Source organism: Dipodomys merriami, unplaced genomic scaffold (assembly GCF_024711535.1).
Source record: "Dipodomys merriami isolate MVZ:Mamm:240054 unplaced genomic scaffold, mDipMer1.0.p SCAF_5, whole genome shotgun sequence".
Taxonomy (NCBI): domain Eukaryota; kingdom Metazoa; phylum Chordata; class Mammalia; order Rodentia; family Heteromyidae; genus Dipodomys; species Dipodomys merriami.
This window is the reverse complement of record NW_027206068.1, coordinates 58,027,040-58,046,484: the sequence shown is the minus strand read 5'-3', so window position 1 is coordinate 58,046,484 and position 19,445 is coordinate 58,027,040. Positions and strand designations below refer to the sequence as shown.

General features: G+C 35.7%; 1 protein-coding gene across 4 annotated transcripts in view; it reads left to right on the top strand.

Annotated features, from left to right (window-relative positions):
* The window catches only part of Grm8 (glutamate metabotropic receptor 8), a 716,785-nt gene extending 698,489 nt beyond the window's left edge, over positions 1–18,296 (top strand). For 3 of the 4 annotated variants that reach the window (XM_069996686.1, XM_069996685.1, XM_069996688.1), the window contains 2 exons: positions 12,886–13,132; positions 17,712–18,296. In XM_069996686.1, coding sequence (XP_069852787.1) covers positions 12,886–13,132; positions 17,712–17,761 — 297 coding nt within the window. In that variant the 3' untranslated portion in view covers positions 17,762–18,296. Of the gene's footprint in view, positions 1–12,885; positions 13,188–17,711 lie in introns of all 4 variants that reach the window. The other variant, XM_069996687.1, reaches the window with a different exon arrangement.
* The last annotated feature ends 1,149 nt before the right edge of the window (positions 18,297–19,445 follow it).

Here is a 19,445-nt window from a genome sequence, read left to right as displayed (position 1 = left end):
AAGTAACACTTTTATAGTTGACAATGCAAGCTAAGCCAAATAAGGAAGGATTTGAGAAATAGCAATGGGCTTGTATCCTAGTTCTATTGGTTGTTGCACAGAGCAATAGTTCCTTTTTGTTCATGAATAATACTGTATTATTATACATGCCAAATTCCTTTTGCCCATTTTTCCATTATAGACAGATTCCCATCTTGCCTACACTGAATAATTCTATAATTTCTGTTGTTTTTAATGTATTATGTGATTTTTTTTCCTTTGTATATTCTTCCCCTATGGTATATCCCCTGTTGTCACTGTACTTGATTCTTGGTACTCTACATCTTGTATATACATTTGTCTAATTAGGGGATGGGAATGGGAATAACAAAACACTGAAACAAGGACACAGAATGGCCCATTGCAACAGTGATACTCACAAGACAGTATATTGGAAATGAACTTTACAACTTCAGTGAGAGGGAAGGAGGGAAGTGAAGGAGGGAAGGGATAGTGGGAGAACAACAAAGGAGGGGGTAACCATGCTCCACAAGAAAAGCACTCATTGCTTTACTCATGTAACTGTAACCCCTCTGTACAGCATCTTTACAATAAAATTAAATTAAAAAAAAAAGAAATAGCAGAGCCAAAGACTTATTGGACTAGACAATGGAAGAACACAGACTCTGGAGCCAGATGAGCAGTGCAAAACACAACTTTGGCCCTTATCTGTCTTATGTCTTCAGATAAGTTGCCCCAGATTTCTACTCCTCTCTATCTTTATCTGAAAAATGGGGAAAACACATTGCTGCCTGCAGAGTTGTGGTAAGATGAGAACGCATAGAAAGTGCTTATAAAAGGCTGCTATATAATAAACTGCTATATGCTTAGTTCACTGTTGCCTTATGTTTTTAGGAGTTCTCTTTGTGTTTTTCTATGTCTTTGGACTTTTGATGTCATCCATAAAGCCAAGGATTTTCACTTTCTCTACTCTGACTAGAAGTGTCTAGATTCCTAACTGGATCAGGTCCCAACCTGCTGACATGAGCAGTACCTTTAAGTCTTTTGGCTTGGGTTTGTCTGTTACAGCCTTCCTGCCTCCAATCAACACTTAGTGGGAAGAAGTTTCACCAACTTTACTTTTCCTAAATCCCTTCTGTTTGACAGAAAAGCTAAAGGCATAAACACCCAAGTGAAGATATTGATACTGAATAATATTAACACTTAACAGTTGTTATACGTTATTTTAATACTTAAAAAAACACCTTTTTAGTTATTATTCACAACTAACCTTGTGAGTTTATCAGGTCAGGATTAAATCTTTCCCATTTTACATATGAACAACAAGACTCAGAACAATTGACTTATTGCCCTAGAATTACCAAATCTAGGTGTGGTAAAATTAAGCTATTAACTTTAGCTCTCATACTTTCTCAGTAGACTATTATTTCATCTGGATTAAACTGATGTGTTATTTTTGTCTTTACAAGTTTTTGTTGATATGATAATCCTAAATACAGTGGCCAAACAATAATGTAACCTTTCTAGACTTCATTGTATATTAGGGTGATGTCTCACTGCTGGAGTGTCCTGAAACTGCTATCCATTTTCTTTACAGGAGTAAAGGGTCAAGCACCATTCATTCATTGATACTAACCACTTAGGCTCAGGTGTGAAATACGTTTCATTTGCTCAAAACACATTTTCTAAGCCATAGCACATGAGGAATTTCAGAATGGATAGAATGAAGAAAAAAATCTCTTTACCATAGTGAGATCTGAAAGCTATATGACAATAGCAAAAATATGACGTTATATTGTCAAGACCGAGAGGAAATATTTGAGAATAGTGGCAAGATGTACAATAGGGATTCAAAAGATGACAAAGATACAGAAGAACATTTTGATGGAAGAAAGAATCAGGATGTGTCAACATTCAAGTTAAAGAAATAAGACCTGTTGGAAATTGGATAATGTATACTGCACAAGGGAAGATTTATCAAGGACAATTCTTTCATTTTGCTTTATTTTTTTTTTTTTCTTAGAGATTCAGAGACTCAGATTGTTTGAGCAACAATTGTTTGATCTTGGTTCCAACCAAGATCAAAAGAGATAGCTGTACTTCAGGCACAGTGCAGATCCATGGACTTCTTTTTGGAAATGCTGAGTTCTATAGACTTCATTTCTGATCAACTCCCTCAGGCCCTGAAGCCTACATGGAATGGTTCCTCATTGAATTTTGTGTGTGTGTGTGTGTGTGTGTGTGTGTGTGTGTGTGTGTGTGTGTGTGTGTGTGGTTGTGGGGATTGAACTCTGGGCCTGGGCACTGTCCTTGGCTCTTCAGCTCAAGGTGAGTGCTCTACCACTTTAGCCACAGCACCACTTCTGGTTTTCTGGTGGTTAATTAGAGATGAGTCTCACAGGCTTTCCTGCTCAGGCTGGCTTTGAACTTTGATCCTCAGATCTCAGCCTCCTGAGTTGCTAGGATTACAGGCATGAGCCACCAGCGCCCCGCCCTCCTTGAAATTTTAATAGGAAATACAGCGTGGTACTTTCACTTACCAAAGGCCAGGGTCGCTGAGCCTGGGAATAAATGGTAATGTCTTGGGTTTATAGATGACAGACTAGGCACTTTGTTAAAACATGTTAATGATGTGAACAAGGTCATTCACTACAATCCATGGAAAGATATGGCACCTTCATTGTTTCCTCTTACAGCCTACTACTCTGTCATCGGTGAAGCAAGGCATGTATTGAGCATACAACTTTATTCCTTTCTCCTACAACAGGAGTCTGTGGTGTTTTCTGGCTGACTGAAAAATCTCTTCTATGCAATGATTCAGAAACCTCTATTTTCTCCATCCAATAGCTTTGCTATTCTCATTATCATAAATGTAGAGTCAGCGAAAAAGAAAGTTTATTTTAAGGAAAGTGCACATATTCTTCTCATACAATGAGGTCTTTGAAACACATATGACAATTATCATTTTGTTCACAGCACCTTGGTTGAAACTCGGTCAAAAACACCTAACTATATTTATTCTGAATCTTGCATGGCTGGGCAGACACCCCTGGACTCTGTCCCACCCTATGGAATGTGATGTACCTATCTAAGTAGACTGTTCTCTTCTTACCACAATCCTCTTCTGTATTTAGTATGCCTATCTTTTATTTTCTCCTTGGGAAACTGTTAAATATATATAAGATTTCTTAGTTAAAATAATGAAAGGGAAAAGTATAGGATATTTTTTTTTCCATAACACAAGAAAGAATATTGAGTGATATTTCTTTGGCAGCAATTCAAAGTTTCACTGAGTGGTAATTATTCTGAAAACCAAAGCATTCAGTTTTAATGTATTACGAACTTGAGTTATCAGATTTACCAATGGAATAATTTATTTTTATTATCATATGCCCATACTCTTAGGAACATAGTTTTATTAATAGCATCACATTTATCCTCCAAATTACAATAGTTTATGTTCCAAATTTCTGTCAGTAAGTGGGCTTGTGGAATTCAAGACAAAAAGTTTGTACCTATGCTTTCAATTTTTTTTTCTTTTTTTGCTTATGTGGTGCTGAGGAATCGAACCCAGGGCCTCAGGCATGCAAGGCAAGCGCTCTACCACTGAGCCACCTTCCCAGCCCAAAAAGTTTGTACCTATGTCAGTCCATATGATTTTTATCTCTATGCAATCCATATGAGTCTATTTCATCATTCAACTGAAGAGCAGGACCTTTGCACTATAAATAATGCTGTAGTGTTGGTAATTAACATGGGAATTTTATAAATGGAAAGTCGTTTTGTTTAACCACATAGCACTCATAATCACAGGACTTCCAGAGTTCCTGAGTGACTTCGATTCTACATGTTTGCTTGAATTGCCACAAGAAAGTACCACAGTCCAGGTGGCAGTCACAAGAAAAATCTATTTTCTTTAGAGTCTGACTTGTCATTAGAAATGTTTTGTTGTAAGGATGCTTTCAGAATTTTAAGTGGTCATCCTCTCCCTGTGTGTCCACTTTGTGTACATCTCTAATTTCTTTGTAATGCTAACATTGTTACAGTGAGCACAGAAGCCTTACTTGTAGTCTTTTATCTTTTAAGACTCCATCTTCAAACACAGTCACATTAAGAGCTACTGAGGGTCAAAATACAAGTTTTAGTGGGAATTTCTCTGTGGTCTCTTCTGTGTGAACGAAGATCATCAGGAAATAGCATAGTATTTATAGTACTTTATATTCCACAATATGACCTGCACTGAGTTACTAATCTAATTATTTTGCTTTAGAAATTGTTTTTATAAAAATTACAATAATGTACCATCTTTCTTAAAACTTTCATTGAACCCATATCATTGTTATCAAAGTTCCTTAAATAATACAATCTAAGGAATAAATTTCTCCCCAAATTTAAATTCCAGAAAAGCTTCTATCTCCAAATAATGATCAAAGACTTAAGATGTTTTCTTTCTTCACCGGCTGCTATGTATGTACACACACACACACACACACACACACACACACATATATATATATATATATGTAAACATATATAGATATATACCTGCACATACACAGACACACAGACATATATATGGAACATATATATATAATATTATATATTATCCCAATATAAATTTTGTTTTATAACAATTTCCTTTTTTCTTCTTTCTACATCAAATTAAGCCTTTGTTTATTAGTTCTGTTTATGTAAATATTCAGTTTGTCATACTTTGATATTATTAAAATCATATAAATTAAGGACAGTCCTATTACTTTCATTTTCAGTTCTAAGTGTGGTACGATGAAATCATTAAGGACTAAAAGTAGGAGCCATGAGGAAAATGTGGAGGAAAATTCTGGTAAAGAAGAAGACAATAATAAACACTCACAATGTTGATGTCCAATAGTTATGTGAATATATAACTTATTTATATGTCCCACTGGATAAATAATTCTTGTTGTTTTCGCATAGAGTATTTGAAAATTAAAGACCATTTTATTTAGTGATGCTATATTTTAAAACACTTTCAATATTTAATAAAATTTAATTACTTAGTAAGGTAAATGTTAAATATTATTTGTATTTAACTATAACCAACCATTAAAAATCTAATGTGTATTGTTCTTTTTTTTTTAAATTGTGAAAATACTGTACAGAGGGGTTACAATTACATGGGCAAAGTAATGAGTACATTTCTTATCAAGCATTGTTGCCTCTTTTGTTTCCCCTTACCATCCCTTCCCACTTTCTTTAGAAAATTTTTGTGTGGGGCTGGAAAGGTGGCTTAGTGGTAGAGTACTTGCCTCACATGCTTGAAGCCCTGGGTTTGATTCCCCAGCACCACATAAGCAGAAAAAGCTGGAGTGGCACTGTGGTTCAAGTGGTAGAGTGCTAACCTTGAGCTGAAGAGCTGAGGGACAGCACCTAGGCCCAGAGTTCAAGCCCCACGACCAACAAAAAAAAAAAAAAAGAAGAATTTTTTATGAGACAAGTTCTAGCTTTGAAGTCTAAGTTGGCCATCAACTTACCTTGACCTTAGCCCTGCCAGTACTTATAGATTTATACCACTATGCTCAGCAACAAATTGAGCTTCCTTAAAACTTTCCTTTCCACTGGATTCTGGCAACTCTCATTTGTCAATCCTATCTACAGAGGCTGAAATCAGAGAATCATGGTTCATAGCAAAATTAGGCCGGAAAGGCTATGAAATTCTTATCTCCAATCAACCATACCATGTGTGTGGACACACACACACACACACACACACACACACACACACACACACACACACACACACACACACACACACACACACACACACTTTAATCCAGAAGTGGAGCTATGGCTCAAGTGATAGAACACCAGCAGTGAGTGAAAAAGCTAAGGGGCAGTGTCTACATCTTGACTTCAAGTTGTAATGTCAGCATAAAAGATGCCCTTCCCTATCCTTGACAATGTTGATTCTCTACGTGCTGATTAATGCTCAGTACTGTCTGTAGTTGGTTACCACCATTAGAACAGGTTCAAGGTCAAGGATTCAGAACTCCTGAGTGAATCATCCCAGTCATGCATCCTCCCTCTTCCTTCTTTATTTCCAGACTTTCATTTAACTGTTCTTTTTGAAAACCTCAGATCTGGGCCAAAGGGGATGTGATGAGTCAGTAAATGGATCACAGCAAACCCTGTTCCATTTCTGTGATGAAAACACACTGTAGCATCTCTGACCTGCTGATGGGTTCACAACACTGTGATTTTTTCTGACAGAGACACATCATCACTCAGGATAGTGATTCTTCCCAAAGTTAAATTTGTCTGTCCTTTAAATATGATTTTCCCACAAACAGAGATGATAGTTCTTTACATTTCTTTTTTACAAACACATATTTTTGCTTGTATTTTTGTGTAATTCTTATAAAAAATAGCCCCCCCCAAAAAAACCGTGAAGCTATTTTGTGAAAGCAGTGCTTGTGGTATAAAGAATGAAAGAACAAGATTAAGGTTACTGCCAATAATGAGTATTGTTTCTTAATTAAAAGGAACCAGTCTTTTTGGCAGTGATTTATGCATGTTATCTCATTAAATCCTTTCAGTCTGGTCTGGGGAAGTTTAGAAATAGTCTAAACCTCAGTTAATCTATTAAGTACGGATAAGACCTCCCAAAGTGGGGAGCCTACCATCTCACTTTCCCAGAGAGGATAACATTAACTTTCACTTTATACTTACCCCTGAAAAGGTGGTAGCAAAAGGGTCCATTATTGTCTTAGTTACAGTTTAGAAGAGTTCCAAGATTATCTGTTCATGATTTGGTTTCTGTCACAGTCTAGAGGTCAATTGACAGGAAATGCCCCCTCAATGTTCTTGTACTTTTTAATGTATTATCTATCTGACTGTTTCCTGCTTGGACTTATGCAAGTTATTTCATTTAAATGCCTCACTCCACATCAAATCAAGATACAGAAAATGAATGTCACCCAGACAGTGTTGAAGGTGCTGAGCTCACAGCAGTAAACACACATGCGCGCGCGCGCACACACACACACACACACACACACACACACCAGATGAAGAGAAATTGATAATATATATGTTAAATAATAAAATATACAGACTTTGGCTATGGAAATGTTAGATGTTAAGAAGAGAAATGAAGCAGGGAATACTGATGCAGGGGATGAGCATTACAATTTTCAACATTGTGTTCAGGAAAGGTGTCACAGAGAAAGACTATTTCAAGAAAGGCCTTAAGGAAGTGAAGGAACAGCAACACCAAATATAAAAACCTGAAAGCTGAGGCATGGGTCTTCCAGGATTTGTTAATGTGGATGGAAGAGGATAAGTAAGGGGAAGAATAAAGCCAGGTGAGTTCAGAAGATATAAGGTTGTCGTAAGACTACTGTAGAGAAAACACTGCAGAGTTTGAGAACAAAAGGGCCCTAAACTGATTCATGAATAATAGGATTATACTAGCTTCTTTGTTAGGATTAATCAGTTTACTAGACAGAAAATAAAAAAGGCAGAGCAAGTGACATCAGTAGGACAGCTACAGTGACAGTCCAATGGAAGTCGATAGTGGCTCTGAGCAATGTAATACCAGTGGAACCAATGAAAAATAACTTGTCTGAAAACACTTTGAAGATACAATCAACAGGATTTTGTCATAGGTAGGGTGGGAGTGTGTTCAAAATAGTCAAGTTCAACTTCAAGATTGATGGTCCCAAGAACTGGAAAGATGGGATAAATGGAAGAGGCTCACTGTCAAGAACAAATTTTAGTGCAAAGAAAGGAATAATCACAGGCCCTAGTATGTTTTATTTGCTGTCAGACATCCAGGAGAGCTACACAGATGGTACTTGAATGTCTCCAGAGAAGTCTGGAACCTGTCGGCAAGTGAATGGTTTTTAAAAGGATCAACTGCATAATTTGTAGGACTTAATGAAAAACAAAATGTAAATGTTTTCACTCCAAATATATTATGAATTCCTAAGCTTTAAAACCAATAGAAGCTCCTTCTGAGAACAGAATCCTGTGTACAGAGCTGATCCTGGTATATGGTCAAGATTCCAAATGTGTTGTGCAAGATTGTACCACTGGATAGATGAATAAATGGATAGGTAGATAGGTGTCCAGGAACTAAACTCTTAAGTATTTCAATGTAGTGGTCACATTGAATTAACTCAGGGAAAACTAGGAAGAAATGTCAACCAAACAGAACTGAAACAACAGTAAAATATTAATGTTTGATGCTAGTTATATAGTGTACAGACTCAGTCAGAATATCCTAGTGGTTGCTTTTGATGTTACTTCTATTGAAGAAAGTTTAGCTATGGTTGGAATTATTTCATGATGAGTTGATGTGGGGCATTTTACTATCCACAAGCCACTCCAGGGTTTTCTGCAACATCACTTTAAAAGTAACCTCTAATAATAAATAAGGTTTCTGAAGTCCCTTGGCTTGAAGCTCTCCTTAGTCAGAAGAAAATCTATTTTTCAATGCAGGTGCCACTTTGGTAGATGCAGTGATGAGGAGATAAATGACAGAAGCAGAGAGAGGCAAGATGTAAGGATAGCTGCTCAGGGAGTGTGCAGAATAGCCAAACGGAGCCTCCCTGGCTAGAGTGTAAGCATGAGATTAAACCATCCAAAGCAAAACAGAAATATTTGGGAATAAACCATGAATCTGTTTCTTTTCACATGACATTGAGCTGCTTTGCACGTTAGCAAAACAGATTGCTTTTTTCTTCAAGAGGATTATAAACATCACCAGGTTTGTGTTCAGATAGCTCCATCCTCATTCTTCCTGGTATTTTGATGACAGATGCCCCTGGCTGTATACAAATGATGCATTCAGGGAGTGAAGAGGGAGCTATAATGAGGCCTGAAAAATTTGTCCTTTGTGTAGCCCACTGTGCTCTTTTCTAGAGCTTATCCAGAAATTGCTTAAATCTGTGTCAGTGATCCTGACCTCTTCACATACAAAATATGCCTGAGTTGTGGATGCCAAAGAGAAAAGATAGGCCATTAGTGGATGTAGAAGAATATAGCCTCTTTTCCTCTATTCATGGGTATTTTGGAGTGATTGAGGCAAGGGAGGCAAATAAGAGAAAATTAGAAAAAGATGATCATCAACACTGCTAATACCATGATCAGTATGTCTTGATGGATTTATGTGCATTCTGAAGACTTGCATCATTGAGAAAGAGAGCTGTTGTGTAGTTCTAGGAAGATAGCCCCCAAATGGGTATGGCCTTGACATTAACAAACACACTTGGTGTGTGAACCAAAACTTAGTCTACCTAGTTCCAAGTGTGATTACAATGGCTTTCTTGATAGTTGGAACATGGCTATCACCACTTCAGTAAATCAAAATTATCTGATGAATGGGTGTCTGTCTTCCTCTCTTTTTCTCATTCTTCATACCTGGAAGATACTTGATTAGCATCTCTTTGTGCTTCTTTTGTGCATATAAGACATTTTTGAAGACACATTAATCTCCTCTATAATTTCTTTGTGAGAAAACTATTACTCTCCCTCAACTGTACAGATTTTAAAAAATGGAGAGGAAAATAAAATCAAACATTATCTAAATACCAGGGAAGATTCTGACAGTGTGAATTGTAGCTTGATTGATTGGTTTGTTGATTTTCTTATGTTTACGTCCCAAGTATTTATATTTAAAAATAACTATAAAGGAGGAGGTGCTGGAATCCAAACCCTTGGACTGTTACAAAAACATGCTTGTTCCTGGTATGGAAAATAATTAGAATTGTTTTTAGGTGTACAGAAATCCAATAATTTTTGGTTTTTAGAACCAATGTTTTTTCACCCAGCAGTGGTTATAAACTCTCTATTCCTTTTCAATATGGATGATATTTTAAATTCTATAATCCATGATATTATGGGTTAAACTTCTCCTGAATGAGAGTATTTAGTGCTTTTGTTGAGATCATTTTTTCAAACAATTATACCATATTATCCTTTTCCCCACTAATTTTTAATTAGCATCAATTAGTTGTATAAGGCAGTTTCATTTCAACATGGCAATAGATGCACACCATGTACCTTGATTGGGCTCACATCCTTTCTCCCTTTTCCTTACCCTCTCTCTCCTAGTCAAGCCTCGCTCAACAAGCTTCCTTGTTTAATTTTTACATGTGTACATTGTGTATTTTTACTATATTCACCCTCTTTCACTCTCTCTATAAGTAGCACTTTTATTTCTTTATTAATTTTACCCTGTAGTCATGGTGGTTCTGACCTGCATGACTTACCTGTTTATTAGGTAGTGAAAGATGAAGTTCATCCACTCAGTCCATTCAGAGTCCAAGGCTCTGTGAGAGTTATTTTAGAGTACAATTTTGTGTAGATGTGTTAAACTCATATTGCTTTTTTTCCTCAAAAGCACATAAGAGAGCACATAATTAAGATGAACATTCTGGTGTAATTTGGAACTCTAATGTCTAATAGAGAGCTTGGTACACTAAGCATAGTGCTATTTAATTCTTTAGTCTATGTTTATTATGTCTTTTTCTGAGTAGACTTGCCAAAAAGAAAAACCACAGTAATGCACTTAATGAGGAAGCTTGCATTCTGAAATCTTCTTTATGTCTAATATTTAGCAAGTTTAAATTTACTATGTATTTCAGAGATGTTCCCAGAGAAGGAGAGAAAATTATCACTTATATTATTGATGGCAGAGTAAAGTTACAAGATTTCTTTAACTGTAAAGGTATTTACATGCTATTTAGCTTCACTTTGCACATTATAACAAAACAAAAACACACTAAGAAATTCAACCAATCACTATGGATGCTCTGATCATTTCATGGCTTTTTGATCTCTAGATTTTATTTATTTATTTGTGTGTTTATTTACTTATTTATTTTTGTGGGCTAAATTGGCTTAGCAAGGTCTGGTGGAGCTGAATCTGATGTGTACCTATTCAAGTATGTTTGCAATATTTATGTGTGTGGCTTGAACTTTGCCACATTTTTCTTCAGTATTCTCTCTCTGCTTTTCATTTTCTGCAGAGTTTTTTTCAACAATGCTAGCTTGAAAAATAAGTAGGAATTCAAAGACTAACTCACGAGAAGCTTAGGAATTTTCATAATTATAGGTTGCTTCCAAGTGGACACCAAAGCTTAGGGAGAGTAACATGGTTTAAAGGCACATAAAGGGACCTCATTGGAATCTTAATTCCAGCAAAATCTTTAGTACTGTCCAGGTTAATATTCCTCACTTTGCCAAGGAGTGTCCTTAAAGCAGGTCTCTATTGATGCTAGCTAGCACTCATCAACTAAACCAAGAATCTCAGGTTTACATCTCATCACTTTGTTTTATAGTCACAATGTCATGAATGTGGTATGGTAGCCATTACTAAGACCCAATTTACAGAATAAGAGGCTATGGAAACCATGTTGATGTGATTTCTGTAAATCAAATTCCTGAATATCTTCATATACCTAAAGTTAAGAAGCAGTTTTCTGTGCTTATAATGTCATAAACCTCACATAGATTCTTATAAATAACATGAAATTAATATAAACATAATTACATATGTACACATGAAAAAGGATTCCACTTTATTCATTTTAATATCTTAATACTTAGGAGTAATAAATAGTATAATTAAGATAATATTTGCCAGAGAGAATTTCATAAGTGAGTTGCCATTTGAAACAATCCAATTCTGTATCACTTTGTTTGAAGATATTCCCATATTAACAGTAGGGTCTCAGGTAAGGAAAACATTATTAGTAGATGAATTGATAAGGAAACACAGAAATTGACATAGTATAATTTCACAGATGAGAACAGTGTTAATTTGACTTCCTGATGCTCTCCTAATGGTTTAGAAACTTCTTGAAGCTTTACCATCTGTTAAAAGCAAACATCTAACTTATCAAAAAGAAACATGAGTGGGGAATCTATGAATTCATCCTTCTGAATATTTTTCAATGCTCTATGAACTCAGGACATGAAAGCAGAAGGATATCCACATTTTTTGCTTTTACGTACTGCTATATCTTCTTCCATACCATAAGGAAAAATAAAAACAAGTGGTATTATTTTTTTAACTTCTTAATGTATCATCTGTAGAAAGAAAATTTTTCCAGAGAGATCTTCCAGTTCATTTGGGAGTTGGGGGGAGGGTGAACAGGAAATGAGCACAGGGAGGATTTTCAAGATGCATGTATCAGGACTCACTCCCTAGACTATATATCTTAATTTTTACAGGGAGATGTTCTTATATATTTGGTCATTGCACCAACATTCATTTTGATATGATGTGATCATTTAGAAATCTCTGGAAGCCTAGTTTAGAAGGGCTGTTTAAATCATACCCTTACAGCCTGCTTGTGATTTATCATGTTTGATTGTTGAAATTAAAGAACAATATGGAGATACAAACAATGCATTATTCAGGAAGTGGTGTGGAAGAATGATATTGTACAATGCCTCATTCTCACTCTTATTTTTCATGTTTGTAATTTACTTTCTAGGGTAAGTAATACTGAAAGAATGTCACTTGCCCACAGTTATCTCCTAAGAAAGGCTTTTATGGCATAAAGCAATAATTTCTTCTTATACTGGTCTTGGTCCTTTTCTTATGGAGTTTATTTTTTTTTCAGATTATAATCTGAAAAGGAAATTTGGCTCCATCAGCTTGTTTGTTTTTGTGAATTTGTTTTCAGCAATCAGGTTTCATAAAAAAATAGAAATTTACTCATCTTTCTTTGCAAGTTCGGATGTTTACTATAGTTAAGGGCAATTTCAATAAGTACATTTGAATGCATCTTAGCAGAAAAGCTGGAATAATTTTATAAAATGCCATGTTATTTGATTTACCTTCTACTAGGCAGATTTAACAACCATGATTCTCTCTTCTTTTCCTTCCCTCAGATGTACATCCAGACGACAACTCTTACTGTGTCCATGAGTCTCAGTGCTTCAGTGTCTCTGGGAATGCTCTATATGCCCAAGGTTTATATTATAATTTTTCATCCAGAGCAGAACGTTCAAAAACGTAAGAGAAGCTTCAAGGCTGTGGTGACAGCTGCCACCATGCAAAGCAAACTGATCCAAAAGGGAAATGACAGACCAAATGGTGAAGTGAAAAGCGAACTCTGTGAGAGTCTTGAAACCAACAGTAAGTCACCTGTAGACTTTCAGATGGTCAAGAGCGGGAGCACTTCCTAATAGATGTACGTTGAATGATCTTCTACTAGCCTTGGGGACTGTGCCACATGGTCGCAGGGGAATTACGTACCCATGCACTTTAAGACTGTCAAAACCATTTAGTGAGAGAGCCAGATGATTGCAGGATGAGTGACTATTCTTCAGAGCATAACCATGGCCTACAAATCTCTTTTACAATGCATGGCACTCAGATCTTTCTTTGCATGCATTATAGACTTGTGGTTTAGAAAGCTTTTCCATTTATAACATTCTATCAGACACATAGAAACTACATCTCAACTTTTGAAGAGTTCAATATTGGATGTTCCTGATAATTGCAATCATTTAGCAATATTGCTAGAATCGATTATAAGAAATCTTACGTGAACAAAAAATGACATGATATTTGCCCTTTTGAGAATGAGAAAAAAAGCCAATGTGTTTTAGTTAAGTTTTAGTAATTGCATCTTTCCTCCTTCTGGCATCCCTTGATTTCTTGGAGACACAATGACAATTAGTCCTATTCTCTGCAAGCCTAATAACCTTGAAAGAAAATCCTTTCCATGACCACCAACATTTTTGTTTTCTTCATATAACTTCCTCTTCTCTAGAGTATATTTCAGGAACAGCACATGAAGCATCACAATGATACTCAGGCTAATCTAGTGCAGCTTAACTGTTCGATTAAGTTCATCTTGATATCTGCAGCAGAACAGCAAATAGGTTAAAGATGTATGTTGTAAAATAACAGAAGGCTGCTAAAATAAAAATTACCTTCCTCCCAGAATTATTCAATGGACTATATTTCTCATTTTGCTATAATTTTGACACTAAATGTGGAAGAATCAGAGTTGGATTTCTGTGGTTTAATTACTCCTGTTGCCATTCAAAGGTTTCACCACGTTCAATAACTTCCCTTATATTAAGATTTTTGAGGTGAGTGGTCAGACAGTGGAATATCTCATATAGAGAGCCAACCTGGAAGATCAGCTTTGCTTAATTAACTCATTGACTTCATATACTGTTAGACCCCCATGGCAATTCTGGGTTATCTTCTGACCACCATTACCAAATTCAGCTTACTTTTAGAGAAAGATATCTGACAAGGTTCCACAAATGCTCCTCAAACAGTCTCCATTCTGTTAACTTGTGATATGTCAATGGAAGGCACAATAATGATGAGTTTTATACCAATTCCTTACAATCACCTGTCAATCTAGATAAGCAATTGACTAATAGTAGTCTCTTAGTAAAAAATGATTCATAACTACTATTCAAGCCAGCAGAATAGGATGTTGTGATCTCAGGGCAAGAATTTTCCCTATGTTTTTCTACCATGAAAGCATCAGTATGGAAAGTTAAAAGCCATGTAGAGGCCAGTAAACTGCTCTTGGCAAAGAACAACCTTTGAACACTACACCTCCCTGATGCCTCAAGACAGTCTATTGTTGTACCTGTGTTTTAGTAACAATCAAAAAACTCCGATAATATGGTTTCAAAGGGGAACATCCACATTTAGAATGAGACAAGTACCAATCATCCCACACCCTCCTGTGGAAAAAAGGTAATAGCATTTTTCACTTCTTTAAAGAACAAATGGTTCTCAGAAGGACATTTCCTAATATTTCAAAGTACTAATCTTGCATTATGGAAACAACCCTCAAACACTTAGTGTTATTTTTTGTTGATGTTGAGGTGGAAATTATGCGGCATGCATATGCTCCTCTATTTTCTCTAAAATAAGAATGAACTATTCCAAGCATAAAGACTGTTTGGAGAGGAAGTCTATAATATTCCTGAGAAGTTAGAAGCTCATTCTTCGAGGATGAAGCAAAGTGGAAAAGAGGAATTAAGATCATCTCAATTACTGCCTGAATGGAGGTTCAAGTTGTCCAAGATTTGAGCATGTTTTATCTTTTATGGGACTAGCTTAGGTTTAAATTCATTGGGTCCAGTTAAAGTGGTTTAGATTACACATTTGGGAGGGACAGTTTTGTGAAGTCCTCACACTTTTATCCATCAGACCAGTCATCATCATCTCTGCTTTCCTGTTTCCTTACATGATCATCCAAGGAGACGGTAGATTCCTATGCTGTACAAAGAAGCCTTGTTATTGCTGTCTAGAATTCCATGTCCAAATACAGTTATCTAGGGTTTTTCAGCCATATTGCCATTAGTCCATCAACTTTTATAATTAGCTAAAGGCTTCTGAAATCACAAAGCCACTAAACACATATCCACACAATTAACCACTCAAATATGATATCTTTCTCTCAAAATTGTGTGGATTTAGAAATGCAATTATATATTGGAAAAGCATTTGACATTCAGTTATGCAAAAGACCTAATCTTCTCAAATTTAAAACATTTCCACTCAAAATGAATAGCCTATTCTCAATAAACCCTATTCTGCTTAATCCACCAGAACTGTGTGCATGGTGCCATCCTCTTGTCTTTTCTGCTGACAAATGTCTGATGAACACCATTGCCATAATGAGGTGGCAGTAGACACACAAGTGTTTTTAAAGCTATAAAACAAGCACAGTACAAATGTAAAGGTATCACTGCTGCCTTAATATGAAGGTTGGCCAATGGTTAATAGGAAATAGTATCTCAGAATCAACAACAACCAAACCTATTGTTTAGTATTCTTTTCTCTTTTGTAACATATGGAAGATTTTGATCATGATGGTTGCTACTTGATTATTGAGTTTTTTTTACTCTAACCTAATAACTGTAACTTATGTTCAATTTTTTTTGTCATAATCAAAAGCTCCACAAGTTATACTATATATGAGAATTGTTCACGCCAGACATTCCCATCACAAGTTCTAGATTTGAAGGTTTCATTAAGCTTCAGGACATACATAAAAGTAATGTAAAACAGGAAAGCAAACCGAGTTTGCTGAACTTGTTCATAACGCAGAGCCTGTTTGCCAAAACAGGGACAGAGTTAGAAGCAAAGTTGGTTATCTGTAAATTTTGCCAACTGTGCAAAATGAAGTGATGCTGAACCTGGTGTTCCTTATGCTCTGTTCATGATGAGCCACGGAAACAGCTGCCACTGCACGTGGTCTCGCTTCCTCTAGCATGTGTGCACGCAGAAGCACATGCACTGTTGTACTCTAATTTTCACACGAACATTTATGACAACTGTAAAAATTACCTCTTACTAGATCCTCTGTTCATTTTAGATGCATTTTTCCTCTAGCTTTTTGTTGTTGTTGGTGGTGTTGGCCATGGGATTTGAACTCAGGGCCTGGGCACTGTCTCTGAGCTTTTTTGCTCAAGGGGTAGTGCTCTATCACTTTGAGCCACAGCTCCACTTCTGGTTTTCTGCTGATTAATGGGAAATAAGAGTGTCATGGATTTTCCTGCTCCACCTGGCTTTGAACCTTGATCCTCTGATCTGAGCCTTCTGAGTAGCTAGGGTTACAGGTATGAGCCACCAGTGCCTGGCCCTATCATATTTTTGAAAGAAGGTTTATGCAAAGGGCCTCTCATTCACAGTTTATTCTTTCTTCTTATTGCTTGTTTTTTTTAAAATTTTTTATTTGCCTTACCATTTTGATGAAACGGTGTTTCCAAACTGTTTATTTCTTTATTGAAACCAATGGAAAAAGTTATTTAACCTACTATGAATTATAGATGTTAGTGCTTCTGCCATCTTTTTTCCAGAAGATCACTGTTAATACTTCTAAAAATCAAGTGTGATGAATCTTCATTTTGTCTTAAACTCTCAATATTCAAAAGCTCATTAAAGATGATATGTGTATTAATGCCATCATCAGGATGCTATACTGTGAAGATCTTTTTTTCTGTCTTGTTTCAACCATGGTCTTAGCTTTGTGTGATGCATTAAATACTTCCTGTGTTTTGAGATACTGTTGGCAATCTTTAACAGTGCATGAAGTTAACCCACCCCTCAAATATTCACTTTAATTCCTGATAATTTTTTTCACCTTCTACAAATGACTTGATGAAAGTGCTTCAAAAATACATTGTGTTCTAAAAGAAATTTGAAAACATATAAGATCATTATATAAATTTAAAAAACTAAGACTTCCAAGTAAACAAACATGAAAAAAGATATGTATTTCAGTAAGATATCGGCAGCTAGTTTACTGTTTGGTAAGACACCACAGTTTTCTTCCATGACTTTGGGTACCTTATCAGGTTTTGTTTTGTAATTTTATAGAACACTTGTTATCTGTACTTTTCATTTTATGTAGATGTTTCTTCGTCAAATACACATTTAATTTGAACCTCACCTATGTTTATTAATGATTATTATGTTAATACTAATTTTCTACTAAACATCCACGTACTATACACCTCAGACTAGTGGCTTCCTCAGATTAAAATTGCTGCCGAATTTTTATTTCTATGATCATTGAATTTCTTCTATAGCCTTAAAAATTAAGTTTACCACTTAAAAACTGAATATCACAAAACACCAAAGAATTTAAATTTTGAAACCATATTTAAAGTCATAGTAACACAGTAATTTATTATTGCATGCTTTAATCTGTCCCAATTTGTCTTAACAGCTTCCTCTACCAAGACAACATATATCAGCTACAGCAATCATTCAATCTGAACAGGGAAATGATACAATCTGAAGAAATGTGGTTTGTGATCTTACATAATGAATATGAGACTACAAAAACTCCCTCCTGGAGATCAACGTAGACTACAACCAATCAAATCCATAGTCAATCTTGTAAGGAACAAAAATTAGCCTGAGCCAAATGTACCAATAACTAGCGGGGAGTGAAGAAACCCGTTTTATACAAAACAACCAATGAGTGTAAAGCTAAAAGCATTGCTGACTCATGAGCAATTTAAAAAACAACAACAACAAAAACAAAACAAAAACCTAAAATCTCAAAAGGAAAACCAATGTTAGCTTGTGAACAAAAATGCTGTTGAAATCAACCATGTCTGATGTTATTCTTGTAAGTATTTTTCTGTGATTGTGAGAACTCCCGTTCCTGCCCCACGTTGTTCAACTTGTATAAGACAATGAGTCTGTTTCTTGTAAAGGCTGACCTGATTGAAGCCCTGGGTTGTGCTAAAAATAAATGCAATGATTGACGCATGCAATTTTTTATACAAATAATTTATTTCTAATAATAAAGGAATGTTTTGCAAATGTTGAGAGTTGTTTCGTTCCAGTTTTACAAAAGCTAGGTCATTCTTCTTTCCAGTTGGTCCTGCTTCTGTTTCTTTTTCCTGGTGTTCCCAAGGAAATACCATTTCCTCCAGAAGTGTTTATACATTTGTGTGTGCCTACAAAAGGTGGTCCTTTACTCCTATATGAAAAGGTGTTACTTGTGTAAGATTTTCTGAATATTCCCAGCTTTCTGTGATGGCTTTTCATAGTAACTGCTTCTTTCATGAAGAATCAAGTATTTGCTTGAGGTAAATTGCTTCATTATTATAATTGACAAATGATGGGTTAAGCTTTACTTGGAGAATATAATATGAAAAGCACCATGTAAAAATATATATCAAAGTGTCACTGAAATTCTCCATTACATTTCTAATTTAAAACTTTTGCATAATGGAATTTCTCCTGGTATGTGGTATTAACCTCTGCTCACCTGGACCTAAAAATCACTGAAATCTGTAATGGTAATGGGCCTTACCAAGTGCATTCTTCAAAGCACAGAATTAGCATATTTATTCCCCTACCATCACTAAAGAAACCACAGTTCAGATAACATGTCAATGCTTTCTTATTTTCCAAATGAAAACATTCATTGGTTCATAGAACAGTATCATTAAAGAGACAGAAAACAGGGAGTCTGTCTCATGCTAATAAACCATGCCAGATGGATAAAAGGAGCCTGTGAAGGTTTTCAAATGTGTTGCCATTTTTTTCATGAGTGCCTCTATTACATACAATCCCAGCCATCCATCAAACCAATGGGTCTCTACAATCATTTTGTTAGTAAATGTTCTCTCTGCTGAGTTAGCTTGGATGGCTCATTGCACTCTGTATAGATATAAAGAGCTCTGTAGCTTCCACCCTGATATTAACAGTCAATTTTATTTAATAGAGAAGGTTGAAGCAAAAGCACAGGCTCATTTCATATACAGGAACAGTTTTCAGATACCTAGGAAGATAGCAACAGAGAGGAAGGATAACATATTTACTGCCCTTTTGTCGAATTTTTTGAATAGTGTTTTCCTTTGTAGATAATATTCAAATAAAAAGGTAAAGGTATTACTTTCAAGTTTTCAGATAATCTGAATTGCTAATGATAGGTTCCTATAAC